Below are 646 nucleotides of genomic sequence, written 5' to 3'. Positions count from 1 at the left end.
CCGTCTAGTGATTGGGACCCTGAGACAGACAACGTCAGCTGCTGCTGCTGCTGCTGCTGCTGCTGCTGCTTCTTTTGCTGCTGCTTCTGGTGCTCCTTCTGCTGCTTCTTCTGTTGCTGCTGCTTGCTGCTGTTGCTGCATCTGCTGCTGCAGTTTCAGTTGCTGCATATATTACTGCAGCACTTAGCTTCCTCGTGAATTGAATAGTTTGTGTTTCTGTGTGCTTCTGCCGCTGCTGCTGCTGCTGCTGCTGCTGCCGCTGCTGCTGCTGCTGCTGCTGCTGCTGCTGGTGCTGCAGGTTGTGCGAGCAGTTGCTGCAGTACCTGAGCCTCGGTACGTGGCTCGTCGCTTTGTGTTTGGTTGTGGGGTCTCTGCTGTCTGCGCTTTTGACTTGCTGCTGCAGCAGCGGATAGAGAAGGTGCAGCTGTTTATGAGGGGCCCCCAGGAGGCCCTCTGGTGCTGCCGCTATGGGGCTGGCGATGCATGCGTTCGTGCGTACCCTGTTGCTGTTTGGGGCTTTGGGGGGGCCCTTCACCGAGCAGTTGCTCTGCGGCTTGCTGCTTCGGGGCATCCCCTGGGTCACGGCATCGGAGACAAAGTGTTGCCGCCACAGCAGCAGCAGCAGCAGCAGCAGCAGCAGCAGCAA

At 58.8% G+C, this 646-nt stretch overlaps 1 protein-coding gene across 1 annotated transcript in view; it reads left to right on the top strand.

Annotated features, from left to right (window-relative positions):
- EMH_0026730 (uncharacterized protein) overlaps positions 1-646 on the top strand; it is a gene marked incomplete at both ends in the record, with an annotated part of 5,860 nt that overhangs the window by 4,152 nt on the left and 1,062 nt on the right. Inside the window, one exon of the mRNA XM_013502661.1 lies at positions 299-491. Within this exon, the coding sequence (XP_013358115.1) occupies positions 299-491 (193 nt within the window). The remainder of the gene's footprint in view (positions 1-298; positions 492-646) is intronic.

The sequence above is a fragment of the Eimeria mitis genome, genomic scaffold (genome assembly GCF_000499745.2).
Source record: "Eimeria mitis Houghton genomic scaffold, Emh_scaff984, whole genome shotgun sequence".
Classification (NCBI taxonomy): Eukaryota; Apicomplexa; class Conoidasida; order Eucoccidiorida; family Eimeriidae; genus Eimeria; species Eimeria mitis.
The sequence above is the reverse complement of the archived record's forward strand: the minus strand, read 5'-3'. Positions and strand labels throughout refer to the sequence as shown.